Genomic DNA, 24,563 nt, shown 5'->3' with positions numbered 1-24,563 from the left:
GTTATCTGCGATGGAAAGAAACTTCAGATATGGAATGCCAGGAACAGAATCTCAGGTGGGTGGAAAACATTAGCATTTTACCCATATTCCTCATCAGTCTCCCAAGAATAACTATGAGGCACTTCCAGTTGCACTTTATTCATTATGACTAAGGTTTCTTTGTCAACAATCCCCTTAACTGTATAGACAGCCTTGGAGCAGTTGGCTAAGGAAGCATATGGTCAATGCCAAGGCCCAGGCGAGTTGTGACTGGTCATGGAGGCCCCTGGCTGTGTTTCGACCTATAGTGAGACAAAGAAAGGGAGGAATATTACAACTCTGCTTTTTCAGGAGCTGTTGCTGCCTAAAAACTAGCTCTCTGCCTATAGATCTAAAACTAGATCTAGGCCTATATTCCAGAGATCTCCCTGGGTAAATTCTAAAGAGTCAGATGGCACCAGGCTAGGGGGTCACATTCTCGTTCAGAAGATGGAGGATCAAACAGCGGTTGAAGACTCACCCTGCCGCTCTGGAATCTCCTTCCCCTCATGTTGGGCCCATATGACTGCTTGTCGCTGCTCGGGACTCAGAAGGGCCATTTGCTCAGGAGTGACAGCCACAGCCTGAACACTCGTGAGACTAGATAGCTGGGTGGGGTTGAATACCACCTGGAGGCAGGTACAGCAATCAGTACTTATACTGTCATCTCCACCAGGCCCTGACTTGCTTATGGTTGTCCTAGGCCTGAGTTGATTAGTACTTACAGCAAATTTAGGAGCAGGGATGACAGAAATGGCAAGTGGGGTAAGACCCTGAATCTGTCCTCGCAGCAGTGCGGATAGAGCCATGTCTGGAATTCCAGCTTTGAAGCAAGTAGAATAGACATTCATATTTTGTTTTAGATGAGCCATCTATCTCTTCAAACCTATAGACCTCTTCCAATCATTCCCAAAGCACCCAACCCATAAATATTTCCAACATATCTCTAGCTTCTTACTTAAGCACCCCTTTGTCCTACATTAAGAATTGCAGAGCAGTCTCCACCCAGTTCACCCCCCAGTACGGTTACTGATCCCTAATAGTGGGCACCAGCAGTGTCCCTGCCTTTCTACCTGCTATCGTGCCGATTTCAGTAAAGATCTCTGGACCCCAGTTACTGACTGGGCCAAAGCCACCAGGTAATACAAGGAGCTGGGCCAGAACCTCTAGCTGTTCTTCAGAGCACTGGAGAGGCAGGTTGCCCAGGAAGAGGGCTGCTTGGCTGTGAATAAATGAGAAGGAAAGGGAGAAGAATTCAACTTTAGTAATAAGACAATAGATATAAGCTAGGCTTCAAATGGACCCCTTTTTCTCTAGGTAAGTTCATCTTCACATTCAGCACCACCACTCACACACCCCACCCAGCTCCCACAGATGACCTAAACTCCCAGTTGCTGATATGCTGTAGTTCCTCTGGCCGAAGTCCACACAGCGTGTAGCCTAGCGCTGTTAAGTGAAGGAAGTCCAGGTGGCTCACATGCCGGCCACTCTGACGCAGGAAAGTGGAGACCACAATCCGGAGCTAGGGCAAGGTTGGGTGGGGGCAGGGAAGACATACAAGACAAGGAATATTACAGGGAGTTAATGAGAGGGAAAAGAGATGAGAGAAGTGATAGCTGCTGGTGACCATATTATCTTATTAAGAACTGAAAATCCAAATAGCCATGGGGAAGGTAGAAGATATACTTTTTAAAAAAAGATCTTCAGGGAAGAAGGAAGAGGAAGTAGTTGTGTGTTCAGGGCCTCAGAATAAATAAGTCAAAGGTCTGCAAGATTGCTAGTACAGGGTGTTAAGCTAGAAAGAATAGTCAGGCAAAGTCAGTGAAAAAAATTCCTTGGCTTCAGGTGACCTCAAGGTCTGAGATATTGTGGGAGGAGGGAAGGAAGGAGGCAAAGTGTCACCTGGACTGAGCTCCAGCCATCTATCTGCCCCAGGGTGCTCAGCACTCCCCAGTCCACCAGCATCAGTTCCTGTAGTTCCCTCTCTCCTAATCCTATTAAAAGCCGACCCAGCTGCAGGACCTGCTCAGGTCGAAATCCTCGGGGAGGACCCCACAACTAGGAGAAAGGGGGGAACATCGTAATTGGAAAAAGCACTGGAATAGGAGTCAGAATGCTGAGTGATTAGGGTTCATCAGGGATGCCATTTCTATCTAATGCAAATATTGGGGGTCATCCTGAAAGATTCTTTTCCGTTTTAACATAGGACCTAAGATTGGCATTTTTATAACTTGCTCACCAGATGACTGTGATACACCTTAAAATTTGCTAACCACTGCTCTAGCTTCTCTCCCCATTGTGCTCGTTCCCTTTCTTCAATATTCATCTTCTTTGATTTCTCACTAGAACTAAAAAGTTATATAGTCTAGCTCTTTTTACCCTCCCTTCACCAACTCCCAATTTCCTTACATCCAACGCAATATCCCCATATTTTTCCACCTCCAATCCCAATTGATTTCTCCACCCCTAACCTGCTTTGCCTTGCCCATGGCTGCCCTTAATTCCTCAGGCCCAAGTCCTGGGTCTCCTGCAAAGAGTGCTAGGCAATCTTCAAAGTCTGAGAGCTCCATCTGCGCAATCTGGGTTGCAGACCAGGCTGCTGGGAATGTCCCCCGTATATCTGCACAATTTGGCACAGGTTCTGAAGAGAATAGGAAAATTTTAGGATCAGTGTGATGCTAAAATAGTCCAGATATAGAATGATCTCTGTATACATAGAGTGTATAGAGAATGATTCCCCAAGTCTTTGGAGGATGGGACAGTGTGGACAATGTGAATACAGAGAGATTATTGTGAAACTTGGCAAGGAAGCAGGAAAAGGGCCAACTTGAGCCAAATGTATGGGTTATAAACTCCCAGAACTACAGAACTCTGTTGTTGTGGGTCACCGAGTCGGAACCAAACCATAGCTGACCCTGTAGTGGGTTTTCAGAGACAGTAAATTACACTGAAGGTGATTGCCCATTCTTCTCCCACAGGACTGCTGGTGTCTTTAGGCCACTTAATGTCCCTATAGAACTCCAGAAATAGGTGAAAAAACTTTTGAGATCATCCTTCTAACCTCTTTTTATATTTTTATATATAGAGAGAAAGGAAAACAAAGGCCCAGAGAACAAAGGTTTGTACATCTGCTCCCAAGATTAGCACACTTGGAGCCTGGATTTCTGAACTGAATATTCTTTCTTATATATCCCGCCACAAGCATAAGCTGTTGGGTTGTTTCACCTGGGAGGTCCTCTGCAGCAGGACGCACAACTCCAGAAACTAGGGCTGCTTTCTTGCGAGCCAGCTGTGGTCTCCCACACAGCTGTCCAACTCTGCTCTGCTCCCAGCTCTGCTGCTTCTCTAGAAGTCGCTCCAGAGTTTCTGGGCCCAAGATCTCCTATGTGAATGGTAGAGACAAAATGAGATGTGTGGGCAAGACTAGGGTCAGCTGTTGCAAGTATAATTCCAAAATCTTATTTCTGTTTAGCAGTCTTCCTCACACCAAAGCTTCACATTCTTTGCCTCCATCCTCCTTGACCTTAGGTCCCCAGAACTAATTCACTTGCTCCCTCTGTGCTCTTAGACCCTCCTTTATTTCTTCCTTCACCTTACCCTGGGGATCAAGGAAATAGCCTCAGTAGACAGAGTGAATGCTAGGCGTCCAGCTTGCTCTACTTCATCCTGGCTCCACAACTCTGGCTTTCTGAGGAACAGGAAGAAGATCAGGGTCTGAGGATCTAAGGAAACTGTAAAGAAATGGAAAGGGAAGAGAGGGCATGATAGGATTGGGGACGCCGGGCTCCAAGGGGCCTCAAGCACATAAAAGCAGCTACTACTTTGAGCTGTGATGCTGGAGAAGGGGCCTAAATATCCTATGGACTGCAAGGAAAACAAACATGTCTTGGAGAAAGTACAGCCGGGATGCTCCTTATAGGTAAATATGGTGCAACTTAAGATATGTTGTTAGGGCCACTCATCGCAGAAAGACTTCATGCTCAGAAAAGTAAAGGGTCAGCAAAGGAGAGGAAGACCCTTAATGAGATGGATTGACACAATGACGATAACAGCAGGCTCTGAAATGGCAGAGATGATGAAGGTGGTACAGGTCAAAGCACAGTTCAAATCTGATGTTCACAGGGCTGCCCTGAGTTGTTGTCAACTCAATAGCACTTAACAACATCAACCCTACTGATAAAGTGGGGAGCTTTTGTGATATAGCCTTTAAGTCCACTTAACAATTCTCAGACTTGGAAACCTGATGGAGGGTCACTATGGGTTGGACTCAACCCAAATGCAGTAGGGGGTTTGAGTTTTGACTACTAATGAAGTATGAGGTACAAGCTGATGAGATGTGAAAGTAATGTCCATACCCAAGAAGAGCCTCCTGCAACAGCAGCAATCCCAGCTCTTTAGCAAATGGCTCTCCCAGGCAGTAGTCCTGCAGCTGACTAAGGTAGGAGAACAGGATCTGTAGGGGAATCCGTCGTGTGCTCTCTATCCCCAGGAATCCAACCAGGGGGCCCAATGCCTCCAGCACTTCCCTTGAGAGTGGGGCTTCTTTTGGAGCCTAGGAAAGGACAATGCCATCGCTGACTCCAAATATCAGAGTTTCTGATCAGACACTTGACCTTCTTTCTTCCAGTTTTCCACACATGATGCTCAGTGCCATTATTTACTTCCCTAAACAATGTGCCCAGACAAGAACAGGTGAAAGGAAAAAAGGAGAAATCGAAGGGATTTTGTGGAACCCAAAGGGTGAGGACAAGGAGCACAAGTTAATGAGGAATAGAACCTGAAACAGAGTTTAGGGCTATGGTCTTGGAGACAGAACCTATATGGCAGCAAGAAGAGACTTTGGCTTAGAAGATAATTTCAACATCATGTTGGGCACAAGTAGTGCAAAGGGAAGCATATCTGAGTCTGGTAGGGTGGACTCTTACCAGGTTTTGTAGGGCCTTTTCTGCCAGGGCTGCTCGGTGAGGTGGGGTCAGTGCCAGGAGCTTCTCTGGAGCTCCTTGTACTAGCTCCACCACCAACATAATGGATTCATTGGACAATCTATCCAGCAGGCGGATCCTATAGCAATTAGACAACACGGGCACTCAGGGAACTGAGCCAAGCCAAGAAGAGACCACAGAACTTTATTTCCCAGCCAGAACATTACAGCATTCCAGACTCTGTGGCCCTAGATAGAAGAGGCAGATAATAAATAGTCCTAGATCCAATTCAAACCACTGCACTTGAAAAGAGGAGACAAAGAAATGGAGATCTTTCTCGTTTTTTTAGAAGAGTAATAGCAAGTTATCCTATGTAATCTGAACTTAAAGGCCCCGATATTAAGTATCATTATATTTTTGCTCATGTTTGGATTACAATACTAAAGGCCATAGAAATCAAACAATTAGTGGGCTTTACACCATTATTGTTCTTCCCATGGTGCCACCTTTCCTCTATCTGTGAGGATTTCCCCGTCCTTTCCTTTGTTTGTTGTATACAATATTCTACAATACTCTGTTGTGTACTATTGGGTCAGACACAACCCATAGCTGACCTTCCAGCAGGCTTTCAGAGACAGTAAACGGCACATGAGGAGACTGCTCGTTCTTCTCCTGAAGAGCATTTGGTGGATTTGAACCATGTGCATTTCGATTGCAGCACAGCTTCTTATCATCAGATAGTGTTTTCTTTTTTTGTCTTAGGTATTAGAATATATGTTGTTGTTGTTATGTGCCATCGAGTCGTTTTCGACTCATAGTGACCCTATGTACAACAGCCCTAAACCCTGCTCTATCCTGTGCCAATCACATGGCCTCTGACACACCCATCCCGATTACCCCAGTCACTGAATCAATCCACCTCATAGAGGGTCTTCCCCTCCTGTGCTGTTCCTCCACCTTACCAAGCATGATGTCCCTCTCCAAAGACCTGTCTCTCCTTACAACATGTCCAAAGTATGTCAGATGAAGCCCCAGAATCCTTGCCTCCAAGGAGTAGCCTGGTTTAACCCTCTCCGGGATGAATCTGTTTTCTTGGCAGTCCAGGGTACATTCAATACTCTTCTCCAGCACCACAGCTCAAAGGCATCAATTCTCCTTCTATCCTCCCTAGTCATTGTCCAACTCTCTGATGCATAACAAGTGATTGCAAAGGCCTGTATCAGACACACCTTAGTCTCCAGAGAGACACCATTGCTCTTGAGTATTTTGGAGAGGTCCCTAATAGCAGACTTTCCCTTGACCCTCTGCAGCAAGTACATGAGGTCCTCCTCAGTTTCAGCAAGCAGGGTTGTGTTATCTGCATAACGCAGATTGTTAATAGATCTTCCACCAATCCTGACGCCACACTTCTCCTCATAGAGCCCAGCCTCTCGGATAATCTGCTCTGCATACAGGTTGAAAAGGTATGGAAACAGGACACATCCCTGGCCTATACCCTTCCCAATTTTGAACCATGCGGTGTTACCCTGCTCTGTTCTGACGATTGCCTCCTGGTCCAAGTACAGGTTTCGCATTAGCACGATTAAATATTCTGGGATTCCCATTCTTCTCAGAGTCAGCCACAGTTTGTTATGATCCACACAGTCAAACGCCTTTGCATAATCAATGAAACACAGACATTCTTCTGGTATTCCCTGCTTTCAGCTATTAGAATATATATGTATATGTTATTTATTCATTTATTATTGCACAGATAGTGGTTTCTCATTTAATCCCTCTGAAAAAAGCTGTGGATAAAACAGGATGTTTTAATTATCCCTTTTTCACAAATGAGAAACTCAAGTTTCCTGATTTGTAGTCCAGAATTTTCCAGCTTCATCATGGTCCTTGAAATTCTAAATAACCTTTGAGAACAAATATAATAAATGGAGTTAAATGGCATTTTTAAAAAAATGGTCCTTGAGATTCTGAAGAACCTTAGAGAACAAATATCATAAACAAAACATAAATGTCTTTTTCCCCCCTTGTTATGTACCATCAAATCTGATCCGACTGGCAAGGAGGAGATTGTCCCTCCTTCTCCAGGGGAGCATGTGGTGGATGCAAAGTTAAATATCATTTAAAAAAATGTTTAAAGCCCCATCCTAGGGGGAGCTCTGGTGGCCTAGTGGCAAGAAACTGCACTGCAATCCCAGAGGCGCACGGTTCGAATCCACCAGATGCTCTGCCGGAGAGGGAGGCGCAATATCCTCCTGTACCAGTCAGATCTGATTTGACGGTACACGCACACAAAATTAAAAAAAAAAAAAAGCCCCATCCTGTATTCTGTATTGTACCTAGGGTTGTCAATGCCAGCTGGAACTGGGCCAAGTAGTACAAGAGCCAAAATCTGTGGAGAGGTCTAGAAAAATTTGATGGAGTGAATTATTTTGCCATCATCACATCCCCAGGAAGACTGTAGCACTAGCCTTTTCCTACTCAATCTATAGTGCAGGTGGCAATGGGATTGATGGTAGGACTAATACGAGAAAAACAGCATATGAGTGAGATACTTATAAACTCTGATAATCTCCAGGTTGAGAAGAGCCTTAGGGTAATCTAGTTCTCTCCCTTCCACTATATACTTGAATCTGCTTTACAGTATCCCTGCCATAGAACCATTGAAGTAGGATCAATAGTTCCAATGGTGGGGAACTAACTACCTCAGTTTTCCTTATAGCGGGCAAAAACGTGATTTTCATCCATTAGTCCTAGTTATATGCTGTGGGACTAGTAGAAACTTTTTCAATCTGTTTCTTTTTTGTTTTCCCCCTTTTTTTTTTTAATGTGTGTACCGTCAAATTGGATCTGACTGGTACAGGAGGCAATTGTTCCTCCTTCTTCAGCAGAGCATCTGGTGGATTTGAACCACGCACCTCTGGGATTGCAGTGCAGTCAATCTGTTTCTTATTTGGCAGTCCCTCAGGTATTTGAAGACACTTATCCCATTTATTTTGAATGCATTTTCTCTTTATCTACAGCTCTGAATTAACTGAGAAGTATTTTACACAGACTGCAATACTCTATGAAAGAATTAGACTGTTGCTTCCCTCTTTCAGATACTTTATCTGTGCTAATATGATCTCTATTTTACAAGGTTTCTCCAGAGGGTGGTGAGGAGCAACAATGTCAGTAGAGACTAAGGTGCACCTAATCCAGGCCATGGTCTTCACCATTACTTGCTATGCATCAGAGAGCTGGACACTGACTAAGGATGACAGAAGAAGAATTCGTCCCTTTGAGTTGTGGTGCTGGAGAAGAGTATTGAACATACCATGAACCACCAAGAAAACAAATAAGTCTGTCTTAGAGAGAATGAAACCAAGTTTCTCCTTAGAGACAAGGAGTTTGAAGCTCTGGCTCACTTACTTTGGGCTCGTGGTCAGAACGGACCAGTCCTTGGAGCAGGATATCATGCTTGGAAAAGTGGAAGGACAGTGTAGGAGAGGAAGACCCCAGATGAGAAGGATTGACACGGTAACTGGGGCAACAGATTAAGTGTGTTGGAGTCAGTAAGACTGGGTCAGGATAGGACAGGGTTCAGAGCTGTTGTATATAGGGTCACTATGAGTTGGAGGCAACTCAACAGCACATAACAACAACATATTGTGATCTAAGTTACCTTATGATTATTTGGCAAACTCATCAAAGTGTTTTTTTTAACAACAGCTGTTCCATGCTGGAACAGTGTTCTGAAAGCCAGACATTACAAACAGCAACTTTTAACAAATCCTCCATTGTTAATTTTAAATGATACCAAGGGACCACCAGAAAGAAAACCATCACATCTACGGTATTTGTGAAGGTCTTAGACCTTCTACAGCAAGATCAACTTTCTAAAGATCCAGAATCTCCAACTTACGGCAGGTCCAGGAGGAGCTTAGTATCCAATTCACTCAACTCTGGCCCCAGAGTTGCCAACTCTGGCTCTGGCATGGCCATTCTTCTCTGTAGCTCATCCCAGATGCAAATTCTCTGTGGGACAGGGTACAAAAGATAAACAGGGTCAAGGTAGAGCTGAACTCAGATTCATAGTCTCTAAGTCCCTGCTCCCATTAACATTCAAGGATCTCCTCTCACCAAGCTCCCTCGAACACGGCTGGGCAGTTGATAGATCATATGCACCACTTCAATGAAGTCTGCCATTGAGTTGATCTGCTGCAGAAACTCACAGGACATGCCCCCTGCCAGGTTGCCAAGAGCCCTGTGGGTGTAAGGGTAGGTGGAAATTCATTCAACACATGCTACAGCCTGTCTGCTTCTTGATATTAATGCTTTCAAAACAAACACATCTGTTTATTGACGGTGACTTTACAGTTTGAGCAAATTACTTTACATGGATATTCTTATCTGGCTTTCCACTCAAGTGTGCTGTTTATAAGATAAAATTTATACATAGTTCAAGTGATATTCCTAACAGAAATTGTAAACTGAGACTAAAGCTATTTTTTTTTTAAAAAAATGTCAAAGTTTCCAGGGAAAAAGCCAAAAAGGTGGAGGAAACGAGGTTCAATGATCATGATCTGGCCAGGATCGTCCATACTTTGGAAATGCCAAAAGCAAAGCCACATCTTTTGAAGTCAATAGTTTTGTTATTATGGACATGAAGAAGTTAATACCTACTTATTCCTCTTTGGCCAGAGACTCTGAAGTCATCTTGAATTAAACTAATAACAGCAAATGTCTATTGAGAGCTTACACCAGGCCAGACAATGTGTTAAGTACCTTACTTGCCTTATCTCATTTCATCTTCACAATGACTACCTATAAGATAGGGACAATTTTCATTCTCATTCTACTGAAAAGGAAATTGAAGTTTGGAGAGTTTAAAATACCTTTTCCGAGATTATAACAGTGCTGGGATCAGAGCTATTCAGGGTAGGCATGGCATGGTACAAGAACAAAGGGCAAGGGGACAGGAACCAGAAAAATGTAGACAAAGCTGGGACTCTGTTTTATTCATCCTTGTATTTACCATTGCATATCATTGATATCTGAAACATGGTAAGTACTCAGAAAATATTGTTGTGTGCTGTTGCTTCAGAACGACTCATAATTAATCCTCCAATGTGTTTTCAGAGGCTATAAAAAGCTCCTCGGAGGAGAGTGCCCATCTTTCTCCTGAAGAGCTGCTGTTAGATTTGAACCACCTGCCTTTGGGCTGGCGGTGTGACTCTTTACCCAGTAGGTTACCAGAGCTACTTCAAAAAGAATTAGTGCTCAGCATCAATTACTCACTGCAGATTCCTAAGAGTTAGATTGGTGGGCACCTGCATCTTCTTCCAGAGAAACTGTGCCTACAAGAAAAAGCAAGAAGAGCTTCTTCTCAGCAAAGATGCCCTGGACACAGCCTGGCCTCTCCACACTGTGGGTTCCACCAGCTGTTCACTCTCTGAGATGCCCATTGTTCTCTCAGAGAGAAAGAGAGAAATGGAAGAATAGAGGGAGGCAGAGGATGGGGGAGGGAAGGAAAGAGTAAATCAAGACACAGAATTAGCCCCTAGAAATAAGCCCCAGGCAGGACTGAGGGCAAAGGCAGCAAAACAGATTAAGAGAAGGCCTTCTAAGGTAAGTAGGGAGAATTACCTGCTGCTCAGACCAGAGTAGATCCCGGTAGCGCCTTCGGTTAGACAGAAGAGCTGCAGCATCGAGTTGTAGCAGCTTTAATGGGAGCAGGGGAAGCAGACAATCTGGCCACATGGTGGGGCTGGGCTATTGGTAGTGACAGGTACAGCAGTACAATAACCCATGAGAAGATCTGGATTCAGCCCTCAGAGAAGAGCCACAGAGCCAGGAAGGGACCAACCTTCCTAGGCTCAGAGGTGGAATGGCGGTGGAATGGCATTTGCCACTGTAGAAATACATGCCTAAAAGCCTCCATTTGGTCAAATGTTGCTTTTTAGGCACATGACAAAAGGTCCTTCAGCCTCTCTGAACCTCGGTCTTTTCATCTGAAAGTCGATGACTGACTTGAGAGATTTCTCAGGCCTTTCTGCAGTTGACATTCTGGGATAATATGAATCATGCTGTCTCAAATCTTGAACTGGAGAGAGCTGCTAAAGTCTGAGCAAGTACAGAGCTAAACTAAACTCTCAGGACCACTGCAGGGAGAGTGTGCAAGGTGGTGGCAGCCACATGAAACTATCCTAGGACACGGAGAGGAACTCAGGCAGGAAAGCCCACACATACCTGACCAGGGATGCACACAGCTGCACCGAGACCTGTTGTACCAGTATTTTTAACACCATCTTTCACCTGCATAAGAATTGGCAGTATACGTGTGTTTAAGGGAGTAGGAAGATGTAGTGAGACCTTCCCTAGTCAGGGATGCTCTCCTCCTGCCAGAGTTCTCCTTCCCAATTGTCTCATTATCTTCCCTGCTACTCTCATACCCGAAAGCTCTGCAGTAGCGCTGCGGTCTGGCAGGCTGAGAGGCGTGACAGCTCAGGGGCCAAGCAAGGGCAAGCCCCGACCAAAACTCGCCTAGGAATGACCTGGAGTGTCTGGGGGCTGAGGCCAGGCAGCAGAGGGTGCAGGGAGCAGAGCTCCTCCAGGGACAGCTGGGAAGAAAGATGAGGCATGAACAAGAGGGGCAGTGTAGTGGGGGAGACAGCAAGCACAGTGCAGCAAGGCAGCGAGAATGAGGGCAGAGGAGTTGGAGGAATGGGCAGCTATAAGATCCAGAGAAAGAGTGAACAGAGACAGACCTTCAAGGAGTTGTTGAGAAATTGCTGCTACTCACATCATGCCTTGGGAGAAGCCGTCCAAGCATCAGGACTGCCTGAGGTGGCATGGGACAGAAACAACAGCTCTCAGGCTCCTGTCCTCAGGTCCAAAACAAAATCCTAGTGTTCTCCCTTCAATGCTTCCAGCCTTTCTTCCCCAGATAAGAAAATAATCCACATTAGTCAACTAGCTCAGTTTCTACTAGGTGAGATAGGCATCCATAGAATGACTCTGGATGTAGGCCCCTCCCTCAAGTGTCTCACAGTATTCTGCAGTCCTTTTAAGGAACAGAAGCTGGGTGAGAGGATCTTTCCAGATACAGGCTTCACCTCCAGTGCTCACCCAGGCAAAGGAAGTCTCAAGGGGGCTGATGGTATCCCTGACTGTGAATCTCTCAACTGCGGATTGAAGGGTTGGAAAGTGGATGCCAGGAAGTGGACTAGGCCTACCTGGGCAGGTGTGATACTGGTCCCTTGCAGGGCAGGAAGCATGGCTCTAAGCTGGGGTTCTGACAGCTCCTGCAGGAATCTGAGGCCCAGCTGAGGAAAGAGAGGAGCCCAGACCCGGAGCTCCCGAGGGCTTAGCACAGTTCCTCCAGCTGAGCGCAACACCCCAAGAAGTTCATATGCCACCTGCAACCAAGGGAGGTTTGGGACTGGAGAGAAAAAAAGTAGGTGAATCTTGAACTTTCTCTCTATCCTCAAATCTGGACTTCTCAGGGCCTGGGCTAGGACTTGGATCTAGGGATAAGACTATGGTAGATTAGGTTCAGTGGTAAAGGGTATCCTTACAGTATCATATGTCATGGGGTAGGTCCAAGAAGAGATGACAACAGATAAGAATGGCTATGAGGTAAAGCATAGAGGTAGCAGAGATGGGATGGGAAACTGGCACCACTATGCTCAAGATTGTTTAGATAACTGAGCAAGTAATCTGCACAGGTCCACAGGGAAAGCTGGAGTCTTGTAGGCCTATGCCAAGAGGCTCACCCGTCCTTGTGGGCTGAGGGTCCCATTTGCTGCGCATTCCAGCAGCCCCCGCTCTACAGGCCCCATCGGGTCATTCAAAGGTACCAGGCTCTGCAGCTCCTCTGGGCTCAGGAAACAGGCGAGGGACCCCAGCCTAAGGAGGGCATGAAGCTGGCCTTTGTGTGGTCACTGAGGCTGGTACTAAGGTAGAGATTATGAGGGTAGATGGGGTAGGCATTCTGATCACTGAACTGGAAAACATGAGTAATATATCGGCATCTCTTCTGGAGTCCTATGCTGCCGGGAGCCATTACTTACTCTTGTCTTTCCTTCCTAGGAAGCCAAGCCACCATAACAGCTGTACCTGACTTTCTCCATTTCTACTTCAGCCTCAGCCACTGATGGCAGAACCATTCACCTGAGCACTTGCTCCTCCCCATCCTCGACGCTTTGGTTCACAAGGCTACGTAGTACATGTCGGGCTTGCCCTGGCCCTAGACCTGCTCCTGGCCAGCTGTCTTCAAGGGCTTGGATCTGAAATGGGGAAGGTCAGCTTACACTGGGCTTACTGTGGGATGCTTTTCGGGAGAGGCCCACTCAGAAGCATCATACTGAATCTCTCCCACCCAGTAGCATATAGGCCAGTGAAGTAAAGAGGATCATTCTCATACCTGGTGAGGGCTGAGCTGCAGAAAATTCTCCAAAGGGAGATGGGGGAGCAGGGGAAGCACTGCCCACAGCAGCTCCTGGGACCAGGCAGGCACTTCCCCAAACAGCTCAGGGGCCAGCAGTCGCTTTGCCAGAGCTTCCTTCTGCTCAGGTCTCATTTCTGGGCTATAATCCCGGATAGCAGCGAGACTAGGGAAAGTAATAAGGTACTAACTTTAACTCTGTTCTCAACTACTGTCCACTAGTGCTTTGCAGTCCTTTCATGAATAGGAAAGGAGACTGTCTCTGGTGTTAGGAGAGAAGAGTTCTACAAGGGGCTACTCTATGTGGGTAGGATTGTCCTCAGCATGACAGGAGCAGGTAGGATGGTACAGGGACCTTACACAGTGTCGTTGGCCAACAGGGATGGTGGGAAGCGCATCAAATCAGAGACAGCCAAGAAGGGGATGAGTGGTGACAAGTCAATAAAGAGCTGGGAAGTGAGGCGTGGGTACCGCTGAAGCAATAGAGCCGTCAGGCGACCCACAGCCTGCTCCTCAGATGGTGGTACCTGAGTGGGCAAAGGAATTAATGCTGACTCTGAAGATGCTTAGGGTCATACTTCTCTTAAGTTTCTCTGTCCACTGAGACAACCACTGTGCTCACCAGATTCCACATGCTATTGATCCCTAGATTCCCCCTGTTCCCTTTTCCCACCATGCTTACTTGTATCTGGGTCCAGGAACGGTGCATAAGTGTCAGGAAGCTCTGAGCAGCCTCCCTCTCGGCTGAAAGCACCAACTGCTGGAGATGGTCTGGGGGCATGTGCAAGTATTCCTGGGAGTTGGGAGGGAATAGTGAATATGTCTACACTGGGCAGGAATCTCAAGCCATGACCACAGGTGCCACTCCAATTATTACCTGTACTAGAATTTGCAGGGCCCAAGCACTCTTCTCCCTCTGGAGGAGATCCCATAGCACAGGCTGATAGGGAGACAGACAAGATGCCAAGAAAGTTGTCTTCTCTGTTCCTTCTGCAGCTTCCCCAGGCACTGCCATTCCTCTGCTGTGATGCTTGTCCTTCATCTGAAGCTAGCATGTATGCATGTATTCTCAGATATTAAGCTTCTTCAGATCAGGGACTACACCTCTACCTTCTATACCCTTCCACATGTAAACTCCACATTATGTGATGTAACGCAACATGATAAGATGTCAAATCAGAACCAACTAAATTGTTCCTCCACTCAGAGGTGCACAGTTCAAATCCACCAGATGCTCTGCTGGAGAAGGAAGAACAATCTCCTCCTGTACAGTCAGATCTGATTTGACGGTACACACAAAAAATAATGAAATAAGATAAATTTAGAAAAAAAAATAAAGTTGGTCCTCCAGTAGGTTTTCAGGGAATGTAAAACACATGACATGAGATTGCCCATCTTTCTCCTGTGAAGCAGCTAGTGGAATCGAACTGCCTACCTTTGGGTTGGAAGCACAATTATTTACTCTCTGGGCCACCAAAGCTCCTTACAAACTCCATAGTTGGCTCAATAAATATGTGTAGATATGAAGTTAATTGGTATGAATCTATCTAATGTATTTTTTTTTCTCCCAGGGTTTGAGAAAGGCCCCAGCGTGGAGCAAGGAATCATTATATGCCCTACAGAACCTAGCAAAATGGCATATACATAGAAAGCATTTACTGAATTAATTATAGTATATAGATTTTGGGCTCTGGTGGCATATTTGTAGATGTTGTGCTGCCAATCCAAAGGCACATAGTTCAAATCCACCAGCTTCTCTGCAGAAGAAAGATAGACAATCTCCTCCCATGAAATTTAATGTCTCTGAAAACCCAGTAGAGACTCAACTATGAGTAGGTTCCAACTCAGCAGTAAACAATAATGTACATATTAATTATAGTTTATAAATATTCTGGCCCTTCACTCTACATGGAAGAAATGGAAACTCAGGAAAGCTAACCTAAATTCTTGCCTTAGCTCATACTAATTTGTGGCAGAGTTTAACCTAGAATCCAATTCTTCTAATTTGCAGTACCTCTAAATTTTTCTCATTACTGTGTTACTCTTTTATACTCACCAGCTTTCAATTCTCATTTTCCAGGGATAGAATTAATACATGACTTGATGGCATCTAGCAGCAGCAACAATAACAACCCAAACAAAGGGAAGTAAAAGAGATGAACAAAAGATTTCAAAGGGCAGCTCAAGAAGACAAAACAAAGTATTATAACTAAATATTCTATATAACTATATTATATATATAATCTGCAAAGAGCTGGAGTTAGAAAATAAAAAGATAAGTAGATCAGCATTTCTCAAGCTAAAAGAACAGAAAAACAAATAACAGCCTCAAATTTCAGTACTGAATCCTGCATGATCCAAGAAGCATCAAAAGAAGATGGAAAGACTACATAGAGTCACAGTACCAAAAATAATTGACTGACATGTAATTATTTCAGAAAGTAGCATATGATCAATACTAACAAAGGAAGAAACTCAAACTGCACTGAAAGTATTGGAAAGAGAGCCCCAGGAATTGATGTAATACCAAATGACATGTTTCAACAAACAAATGTAGCCCTGGGTGTGCACAACAGACCGTGCCAAGAAATTTGGAAGACAGCTACCAGGCTAACTGACTGAAAGAGATCCATATTTGTTCCCATTTCCAAAAAAGATGATGCAACAGAATGTGGAAATTATTGAATAAAATCATTACTATTATATACAAGTCTTGGAAGGAGGACTGGCATCCACTTCTGTAATAGCTTGCCTCCGGAAACCCTATGAACCTGGAGAAAGGAAGAAAGGCACCCAAGCCTCGAAGACTCTCCTTCATAGGGTCACTATGAGTCGCCTGCGACTTGACAGCACTTAACAACAACTACATCATATGCAAGTAAAATCTTGTTGACGGCTATTTAAAAATGGCTAAAACAGAACACTGACTGAGAACTGCCAGAAATTCCAGCTGGATTTAGAAGATAACTATGCCACCAGGGATATCATTGCTGATATAAGATGTATGTTGGGTGAAAGCAAAGAATACCAGGATATCTACTTGTATTTTATTTACTGTGCAAAAGAATTGACTATAGATTATAATAAAATATGGCACTGAGCATTGAGAAGAATGGGAATCCCAAAACAACTAATTGTGCGCATGCACAACCTAAACCTAGACCAAGAAGCTGTTGTTGGAACATACTTAGGGAATACTGCATGGTTTAAAATCAAGAAATATGTGTATCAGTGCCATACCCTTTCTCCATATTTATTCAATGTTGAGCAAATAATTCAAGAAATTAGATTTTATGAAGAAGAATATGGTATCAGGATCAGAGGAAGACTCATTAACAACCTGCATTGTGCAGGTGATACAATCTTGCTTGCTGAAAACAAGGGGGACTTAAAACACTTGCTGCAGTCGATCAAAGACTATAGCCTTCAATATGGATTAGATCTCACATCAAGAAAACAAAAGTCCTCACTACTGGGCCAATAGGTAACATTATGATGGATGGAGATAAGATTGAAGTTGTCAATTATTTCATCTTGCTTCGATCCAAAATCAATAATCTTCACACCAGTAGTCAAGAAATCAAAAGACGTGGGATAATCCGTGGTCAAGAACCTCTCCAATGTGCTAAAGAGAAAAAATATCAGTTTAAAGGCCAAGGTGCTTGATGGAAGCCATATTCTTTTCAATTACATGTTATGCATCTCAAAGTTGGGCAATGAATAAAGATGATAAGAAGAATCAATGCCTTTGAGTTGTGGTGCTGGAGAAAAACATTAAATATCCCATAGACTGCCGAAAGAACAAATAAATATGTCCTGGAGAAATTGACCAAGGTACTCCTTAAAGGCAAGGATGGTGAAATTTTGCCTTACATCCTTTGAATATGTTGTTAGGAAGGGCTAATCCTTGGAAAAAGATATCATGCTTGGAAACATGGAGGGTCAGCAATAGAGAGGAGGACCCTTAACAAGATGGATCAACCCAGTAACTGTAACAATATATATCAGAGATGATGGAGATGGCACAGGATAGAGCAAGTTTCAGATTCGTTGCTCACAGTATTACTATGAGTCATAATTGACTTACTCAATGGCTCCTAACAACAACAACAACTATTTGATCCTTTTCTTTCTGGAGTAGAAAAAAGGTAGTCATAAAGAATAATAATAATAATGATATCACTTTTGTTGGACATTTATGCCCATGCTGGATGTGATAAAAAAGTTTGAACATAAAAATTAAAAGATTTCAAAGAGTAGCTCAAGAAGACAAAGTACGATAATGAAATATACCAAAACCCTAGAATTAGATACCAAAAGGAAAGAGTATGCTCAGCATTTCTCAAGCTGAAACAAATGAAGGGAAAATTCAAGTCTTGAGTTGCAATGTTGAAAGATTCTGTGGCCAGAATCTTGAATGATGTAGCAAGCATCAGAAGAAGACGGAAGAAACACATAGTTACTGTACCAAAAGAATTGGTCAATGTTCTGTCATTTCAGGAAGTAGCATGTGGTCAAGAATTGATAGTATTAAAGGAAGAAGTCCAACCTGCACTTAAGGTTATCAGTGAAAAACAAGACTTCAAGAATTGATAGAACACCAACTAAGCTGTTTTGACAAATGGATGCAAAGATTTTTGGAAGACCTGACCAAAATGGAACTGACTGGGGTGTGGGGGGGAATCATATTTGTGCCCATTCTAAAGGAAGGTGATCCTAAAGAATGTAGAAATTATAAAATAATGTTGTTGGCATGTGCCATCGCATTGCCTATGACTCATAACAACCCTATGTACAACAGCCCTAAACCCTGCTCTATCCCATATCTTATTGTCTCTGGCACACCAATCCCCATTACGGCTGTCACTGAATCAATCCACCTCATCAAGGGTCTTCCTCTCCTGCGCTGTCCCTCCACCCTCCCAAGCATGACATCCCTCTCCAATGACTGATCCTGCCTCGCAACATGTCCAAAGTATGTCAGACGAAGCTTCAGTATCCTTGCCGCCAAGGAGCAGCCTGGCCACACCCTCTCCAGGACTAGCCTGTCCAGCTTTCTGATGCATAGCAAAGACCCTGGCCTATAGCAGGCACATCTTGGTCTCCAGACTGACATCATTGCTTTTCAGTACTTTGGAGAGGTCTCTGACAGCAGAGTTTCCCACGCAATTTGTCTTTTAATTCCTGGCTGCTGGTGCCAAGAGTGTTGATTATAGAGCCATGCAAACTGAAGCAATACATTGACAGAGGATTGTTAAAAATTCAAGCTAGATACAGCAGAGATTGTATAATGAGAGATAGCATTGCTGACATCAGATGGATCTTGCCTGAAAACAGAGAAGACCAGAAAGATGTTTACCTATGTTTTATTGACTATGCAAAAGCACTGTTCTATATGAATTATAACAATTATAGATAACATTGCAAAGAATGATAATTCCAGAATACTAATTATGTTCATTCAAAACCTGTACATAGATCAAGAAAGATTCATTTAAGTATAACAAGGGGAAAATTACTAGTTTAAAATCAGGAAAGGCATATGTCAGGGTAACATCTTTTCACGATACTTAATCAGTCTTTATGCTGAGCAAATAATCAAAGATGCTGGACTAAATGAAGAAGAATAGAGCTTCAGGATTGTAGGAAGACTTATTAACAACCTGTGTTATGCAGATGATATAATCTTGCCTACTGAAAGCCAAGAAGACTTGAAGCGCTTACTGATAAAAATCAAAGACTACAGCCTTCAGTATGGATTACACCTCAACACCAAAATAATAAAGATCTTTACTAAACCAACAAAGAACTTTATGATGAGTAGAGAAATGATTTAAAATGGCCAATGATATCATTGTGCTTGGGTATGAAATCAATGCCCATAGAAGTAGCAGTCAAGAAAGCAAATGATGCATTGCATAGAGTAAAACTGCTGCTGAAGACTTCTGTAAAGAGTTACAAATCAAAGATGTCATTTTGAGGACTACAGTACACCTGATTCTTTTCAGTCATCTCATATGTATGCAATGAATAAGGAAGGAATAAAATAATTGATGCCTTTGAATTATGATGATGGCAAAAATATTGCATATACTGTGGACTACCAGAAGAATGTCTTAGAAGTACAACTAAGATGCTTCTTAAAAGTGAAGATAGACTTCTTCTCACATATTTTGGACATATTATAAAGAGCAACCAGTTTCTTGGTAAAGTAGAGGGTCAGTGAAAGAGAAAAAGACTCTAAATGAGATGAATTGACATAGTGTCTACAACAGTGGGCTCAAACATAGTAATGATTGTGAAAATAGCAGAGGACATGCACTGTTTCATTTTGTTGTATGCACAGCCACCATGAGTCAGAAGTGGCTCAATGGCACCTAACCCACAACATGCATGATCTCAAACAATCCTATAACCACCCTAACAATGTGGTACCACTATTATACATTGTTGCTGTTGTTTTGTGCCATTAAGTCACCTGTGACTCATAGTGACCCTATGCTTATTACCTCTGAATCCTACCCTATCCTGAGCCAATCTCATCATCTCCAACAGACCTAATCCCATTTCTCCAGTCATTGGATCAATCCATCTCATTCTGGGTCTTACTCTCCTGTGCTGTCCTTCCACCCTTCCAAGTATGATGTCCTTCTCCAAGGACTGGTCCCTCCTGGCCACATGCCCAAAGTGAGACAGAGCTTCAATATCTAGTTTATTGGTGGTATTATTTTTCAGAGAGGTTAAATAACTCAGCCAAGTTTGGTCATAGATGCAAGATGCAAACTCAAGGCTCTGATTTCAGAGATGTGTGCTTAAACCATCCCACTATACATTAGAGGAATTCTCCAGGAACCCCATCCCTCAGATCTTGGAACTTTCACCCCACCCCGGTAGATCACTCACACTAAAGCAGGCCAGTAGCTCCATCTTGCTCATACCAGACTCAGGGTCACTAGGCGGTTCAAAGTCCACTGAGGTATGCTGCTCCTCCTGTTCCAGGTACTCCCCGACTGTCCGTAGCACACTGCGCCGACCTTCTGGACGGAAGGCATCCCAGAAGGAGCAGTTGTCTGGGAGACTGGAGAGCAGCAAAGCCTGGCCCAGCATCCCCTGGGCTTCAGCCCCTCCGGCCCCTGGGCCCAGGAGGAAGGTCAGCAGGCGCAGGAGATAATGCAGACGTGTGGGGTGGGCAAGTGCTGGTACAGAGGATTGACAGCGTGGCAATTGGGACAGCATGCCAAGCAGGAAGGGGCCAGGAGCCAGGCAGAGTGGAGATGGTCCCAGTGGTGGCAGAGAGGGCAAGAGAGGCCCCAGAAGACCATCTAGGAAGCAAGTGTCATTGCCCCCACGACTTATTCTGCACTGGCCTGCTAGCCAAGGCCAAAAGGGCACTAGGGCCTCATACATAGTATCATTGGCACAGACCATCATTAGGAAGCTGCCCCCATCAGGGCAGCGCTCTCCACAGGGTCCAGTGTGGCAGGGTGGGAAGTCAGTGATATCTGGAGTGGGGCCCTGGCACACATGCTGAACCCAAGCTTGGTTGCTGGGGGGCACTGCTTGAAGACTTGCCTCCCCACACAGTCGCTCAGTCCACAGAGTCTCATTTTCCAAGAAGCAGCCCCAGAAGATATCAGGAGTTACAGGGACAGGGGGCAGACCTTCAGGGCAACTTGTGGGAGGTGGGAGTAGGCCAGCACAAAGGCGCTTTACCAGGCGGCGATTTGGGCCAGACAGGGCTGAAAAGGAGAGGTTGCTACAGATTGCCTCGAGGAACTGATCAGGAAACTGGTCATGGCAGGCCTGGAGCCAGCCTTGAGCGCCTGGTGCCCATGAAAGAGCATACCACACAGCTGTTTGGCAGATAGCAGCGGTGCTGGGAGGGGGTTGTGGGGTGGCAGGCTTGATGTGCTGGCAGAGCAAGTGAATGGAGAAGTTGGAAATGCTGTAGGGCGGTGCTGGGCCTGAATGGTTCTCACAGAGGGCCTCCACCGAGATGGCTCGCCGTTGGCGAGGGCTGATGTGGGCTGTGGGCTGGGAGGCCCTGGGCAGAGGCATACCTGTGCTCAGGCAGTGGAGGAGGGCAGGGGGCGGGGGTGGTGATCCAGACAGAAAGCCCAGAGCCTGGACATCCCAGGAGAGGTTGTGCCGGACACCCCTGGTGCAGAGGGAGGAGCAGGCAGGCACTGGTCAGTTCATATTTCCTTGAGCTGCAAATTCTGACCCTGGCCCAGAGCCCTGCAGAGGGTGTGGTAAGCTTGGGCCTTTCCAAAAGTGAAGTCCTTGGGGGTACGGGTGCTAGTACTTTAAATGTTAAGTCAGGAAGAGGAGAGGGGGCTCGTCTTACCAAAGCACAATATCGTTAGGACATCAACCCAGCCAGCCATGCTGCACAACTGCTAACCCATGCTCCCATAAGTTTTCTCTTCAGCTCAGAAGGCTGACACTTCACCTCTCCATTTCCAGATTTCCTAGCCTTAAGCCTTCCAAACTAGTTCCTGTTACTTACCATAGGAGCAGCTGCTGAAGGTTACCTAGGAAGGAAAGAGTAAAGGAGTTAACTACCCCAATCCTGACCCTTCTTTCTTTGCCACAGCCTAGCCCCAACCCTAACATCACTCACCTCCCTGGCACTGTCCATTGGCATCAGGCTCTGGTTGTCCCAGAATGGAAAAGACCTCATCCTGCAGAGAGTGAGTGACACGGAGCAGCCCTTCCTGGAAGGCAGCATAGAGGGGGGCCCCTACTGTGCGTAGCAGACCTCCCCAGAGAGCCTCTTCAGAGCCTACCTCCTCGGCTGGGGCAAGCAAGCCCAATAGACCCTGCAAGAAGTGGGGGGCTGGCTCCCTCCCATTGAGGTCTGTGATGTTGGTCAGGTCAGGACGGGGCTGCACCTGCACCAGTGCCTGCCAGCGGGTACCCTCTAACAGAAGCAGCAGAGAAGGTAACCAATCAGCTGCCAGGGTGCAGTTGGAGGGTCCATCACGAGTGCATGGGGGCCGGGTAGGATCAGGGGGCGCTCCAGGAACTAAAGCTCCTAAAAGGACTTCTGCAAGCCCACCAAGCACACTTGCCTGGTGCCCCAGGAAGTCCCGGGGAGTTTGCTCCTGTCCCAACAGTGCCAGAACATCTCCGAGTAGCCCCAGCATTGGCTCCCAGTCCTGGCTGCCTCTTAGTGTCACTAGGAAATCATGGAGCCTGAGGGCAGGGGGCTGGAGAGGTGGAGGCTCTCCCACTGGTCCCTCCCCCATTCTCCCAAGTTCAAAGGATGTAGAAATGTTGGCCAGGAATGCAGAGAACTGTGAGCGGCTGAGAGAGCCCTGCGGAGCTTGATCCAGAGCAGAGAGCAATGACTTCAGGAGGGAGAGATCAGGGTCCAAAGACCTAGACCCCATAGGGGTCAGAGTCACTGTAAGGAGAGAAACCAGAGGTCACTACTAAAAGGGAAGAGCCCTGGCCCTGAGATCCCAATTCCCTGCTTGGATCTCAAGATGACGTAAAGGGGATGGTGAGCTGGAAGCCTTTCATAAACCTATAGTAAATCTTTGTTTTTCAAGTGAAAAGTTTGCAAATCATATTGGTTTCTCAGTCAATCATTCATACAGGTAACATTATTACTTGGTAACATTAATTACACTTGACAATTTAATTAATTATAATATCTGATCATCCCCTTGATATATCTTTCCTTTCACCCAATTTATTTATTCCTTTTATTCCCTCCCTCCTCACCCCCAGGTAGCCACAGGTAAATAAGACTTGGCTGGCTTTCTTAACCTTTTCTCCATTAGTACCAGCCTGTGTCACTTTTTCTTGCCTCTTTCTTTTTTATCTGACCTGTTAACCTCGGCAGCATTATGTCTCTTTTCATCAATCAGCTTCTTCATCCCCAGTTTCCCTCACTGATTCTCTCACCTGCACAGAACAGCAGCAATAGCAGTAGAGGCCAGAGGCTCAGAGCCATGTTTCCAGGTGAGCGCTGGTGCTAGAGGTGAGTCCTGGTTATTCTCACCTTGTATGGGACAGCCAGGTGAGGCAGGGCACCACAGACAGCCTGAAGCTCCACTGACACGGCAGTGTGGTCTTTCAGGCAACTCTATCTGTAACCTGACAGCAGGTTTGTCACCTGAGCCACTGAATACCTGATCCTTTGGCTTTAGAGAAAGGTGTGCTTCTGTGAGAGGGATCAGTGATAGGGGACCTTTGGAGGAATACAAGAAGATAGCTTGAATTAGGAGGCTGTCATGCAGATGGGAGTAGGTGGACTTGGAGATGAAGAACTGGATACCAGAGGTGTAATCTAGGGGTCTAGAGAAAAATATAAGAAAACCAGCAAAAAGAGTACAAAGGAATTAAGATGTCATAGATGTTGGACAGTAAAATTTGAGGGAGTTGAAGAAGAAAGGGGTGTCCAGAAGAAAGGAACTTGGCAGCCATCTATAAATAGGGAAGAGGAGTGAAGACAGAGGTATTGTCCAAGGATGGAACGTTCAGGAAGGGAAGATCTACTTTCAATCAAGTACTTAGAGTCAGTACAAAATGTTAAGAGCTGAGCAGCATCCTGGATATCGCATAGGTCAAACTTCTCATGTTGTAGATGAGGAAATAGACCCAGAGAGGTGTAACTTGCTCATGAGGACATTTAACTGCTTAGGTTTGCTATCTGGTTTACTCTCTGTGGCCTAGGTAAAAACACTATAGAGAATTCTGAGCTAAGAAAAAGGTTTAAACAAGATTAAATCACTGTGCAAGGAGACCAGACCTCTCTCCAGAGCCCTCTCCATCCTTTAGAATTGCTCACAATTCAAAAAAGTTACATTCAAAGCAATCTAGTCCAAATGATAAGTATTTTCTGTTTCTTCATTTAAATATCCCAAAAACCCTTTACCTGACACCAGTTCTAAATAGTAACATAATACTGAAGTTCTACCCAAACTATTCATGATTATGTTTCTCTTGCCTGGGAACCTTCCTCCATTTCTTCCCTAAATGCACATATTTAACTCCATTATTAATGTGCTTCTGAACTAGGAGAGAGTTTTGGTGACGTAGTCTGCTAAACAGAGACATGCCTCTCTGGCAATTCGAATCTCAGTAGGTCCATGTGAAAAAGATGGGTAATATCCTTCCAAAAACTTGTGATAGGTTCCATTATGAGTTAATTAGAACTCAAAGGCAATAAGTGTTGAGTTTTCTGC

At 45.0% G+C, this 24,563-nt stretch overlaps 1 protein-coding gene across 1 annotated transcript; it reads right to left on the bottom strand.

Moving 5' to 3' along the window:
• Window positions 1-174: 174 nt before the first annotated feature.
• Window positions 175-23,329, bottom strand: STRC (stereocilin). The gene is made up of 29 exons (XM_006883206.1): window positions 23,281-23,329; window positions 21,989-22,774; window positions 21,875-21,899; window positions 20,269-21,523; window positions 14,243-14,305; window positions 14,048-14,158; window positions 13,726-13,892; window positions 13,345-13,531; window positions 13,092-13,207; window positions 12,695-12,827; window positions 12,155-12,337; window positions 11,722-11,760; window positions 11,372-11,539; window positions 11,169-11,234; window positions 10,566-10,691; window positions 10,218-10,276; window positions 9,060-9,183; window positions 8,842-8,954; window positions 4,944-5,079; window positions 4,374-4,570; window positions 3,616-3,706; window positions 3,244-3,400; window positions 2,490-2,659; window positions 1,921-2,076; window positions 1,398-1,540; window positions 1,092-1,240; window positions 744-841; window positions 500-647; window positions 175-281 (listed from the first exon to the last, which is right to left on the bottom strand). Exons 1-29 carry the CDS (start codon window positions 23,327-23,329, stop codon window positions 175-177), a joined length of 5,322 nt encoding a protein of 1,773 aa, XP_006883268.1.
• Window positions 23,330-24,563: the final 1,234 nt, after the last annotated feature.

Source organism: Elephantulus edwardii, unplaced genomic scaffold (genome assembly GCF_000299155.1).
Source record: "Elephantulus edwardii isolate Elephantulus edwardi_28Jun2011 unplaced genomic scaffold, EleEdw1.0 scaffold00026, whole genome shotgun sequence".
Lineage (NCBI taxonomy): Eukaryota > Metazoa > Chordata > Mammalia > Macroscelidea > Macroscelididae > Elephantulus > Elephantulus edwardii.
Note: the sequence above shows the minus strand (reverse complement) of the source record. Positions and strands in the feature narration are given on the sequence as shown.

What these genes read in the sequence shown, in the direction of transcription:
- STRC (XM_006883206.1), bottom strand. Translation starts at nt 23,329, where the DNA reads ATGGCTCTGAGCCTCTGGCCTCTACTGCTATTGCTGCTGTTCTGTGCA. An exon ending in CTGTGTGCATCCCTGGTCAG is followed by an intron (nt 10,692 to 11,168) that starts GTATGTGTGGGC and finishes CACTACCAATAG; the next exon opens with CCCAGCCCCACCATGTGGCC. An exon ending in TACTCTGGTCTGAGCAGCAG is followed by an intron (nt 10,277 to 10,565) that starts GTAATTCTCCCT and finishes TTTTTCTTGTAG; the next exon opens with GCACAGTTTCTCTGGAAGAA.